At 40.1% G+C, this 1360-nt stretch overlaps 1 protein-coding gene across 1 annotated transcript; it reads right to left on the bottom strand.

The window, feature by feature from the left end:
* Positions 1-382: 382 nt before the first annotated feature.
* On the bottom strand, positions 383-910 carry LOC109176430 (putative F-box protein At3g16210). The gene has a single exon (XM_019325859.1). The coding sequence runs from the start codon at positions 908-910 to the stop codon at positions 383-385; it is 528 nt and encodes a 175-aa protein (XP_019181404.1).
* Positions 911-1360: the final 450 nt, after the last annotated feature.

A 1360-nucleotide genomic window follows, 5' to 3' on the forward strand; every position in this document is an offset into this window, starting at 1 on the left:
CGTTGGAACCATGTTCACCATGAATGGTGAACACGGTTCCATGGCATAACGTCCCGTGGGTTTGCCTACCTTCCTCCTTCCAAACCCATCATCACCCGCTCCTCATAGTGGGCCTTCAACCCACTCCTTCTAAGCCCAATATCACCTCACCTCCTAGTGGATTTACCTATCCCCTCATTCCAAGCTTAACATCCTTACCCTCTTCTTTTGGGCCTTCCTTCATCCCTTCTAATCCAATAGTCTTAAGGCCGAAGACCCCAAGCAGGGACGGAGTCATAAATTCGGTTGAAGGGGGGTGAAGCAGTAGGGTTGGATTCAGAAAATTTTTCCAGTAAAAGCGAAACAAAAGAATAGGGTGATGCATAAGCCAATTTGGACTAGGCTACTGATAAGTCTCTGCTACCATTTGACGTTTGTGATGAAAACCTGCAAAAAACAATCCTCTTGTTTCACTTATACAAATAGCGACCCCATGTTCATGGCCGAGTAAAGCTATAGCTTTGGCAGTTTCAGTGGTTAAGTTGAAAGAAATTATGTTCCAATTCCAGTCAGTGCCTTGAAAGTTGTTGTTGCACCAGTTGAGACTACCACTCACAAACACAGCAATTCCTGGATTAACAAACCCAGTAGTACTAAGCCCTCTTTCACTTCTCTTCCATGACCCATGCTTAAAATTGTACACCATAACAACATTCTCATCAATATACTTAGCACAATAGGCATAAACAACCTTGTAGTCGTCATTATACTCGTCGTATCCAAACCCAAAAATGCCCATGTAGCCCAACATCCAGACATCTGGGATTCTCTTGATGTTTCTATTCGGTGAAGGGTTCCAAATGATTATTCTATACGGTTTAGCACGGAAACAAAAAAAGCCCATTGCAAGAACCCAAAAATTCGAAACCATCTTCATGGGTAAAGATTGAGCGGTCATATGTAATAAATTTGCGAAATGATGATTGCTTGTTTTCTGTAATAGAAAACAAGGACGTATGACTAATAAACAAATTTAACCTGCTATATATATGTCATGACCTTATTATCCTTTTTCGACTGAAAATGTAGGTGCAATTTGACAAATTCTGGAGACGAGATAAAATCACGCCAATCTTTTGAAACACACCTAAATTGCAGAAGAGACCTCACAGGCAGCCTTTTAAGGATTTCTGTGATAATATCTTGATTCAAATTTAGTTGTGGCATATGGCGCTTCCGCTTAGGAGTAGGGATTGACATCTTGATTGTGTGTCTTGGATTAAACTTCCTTAGCTTTTGTTATCTGAAAATAGAAAGAAAACAAATTATATATTTATACCAAACTCCGATCCTTCCCTCTATCCACAAGAAATTTGAATGT

Source organism: Ipomoea nil, unplaced genomic scaffold, assembly GCF_001879475.1.
Source record: "Ipomoea nil cultivar Tokyo-kokei standard unplaced genomic scaffold, Asagao_1.1 scaffold0706, whole genome shotgun sequence".
Taxonomy (NCBI): domain Eukaryota; kingdom Viridiplantae; phylum Streptophyta; class Magnoliopsida; order Solanales; family Convolvulaceae; genus Ipomoea; species Ipomoea nil.

Coding starts and splice junctions, on each gene's coding strand:
- LOC109176430 (XM_019325859.1), bottom strand. CDS start 910: ATGGTTTCGAATTTTTGGGTTCTTGCAATGGGCTTTTTTTGTTTCCGT.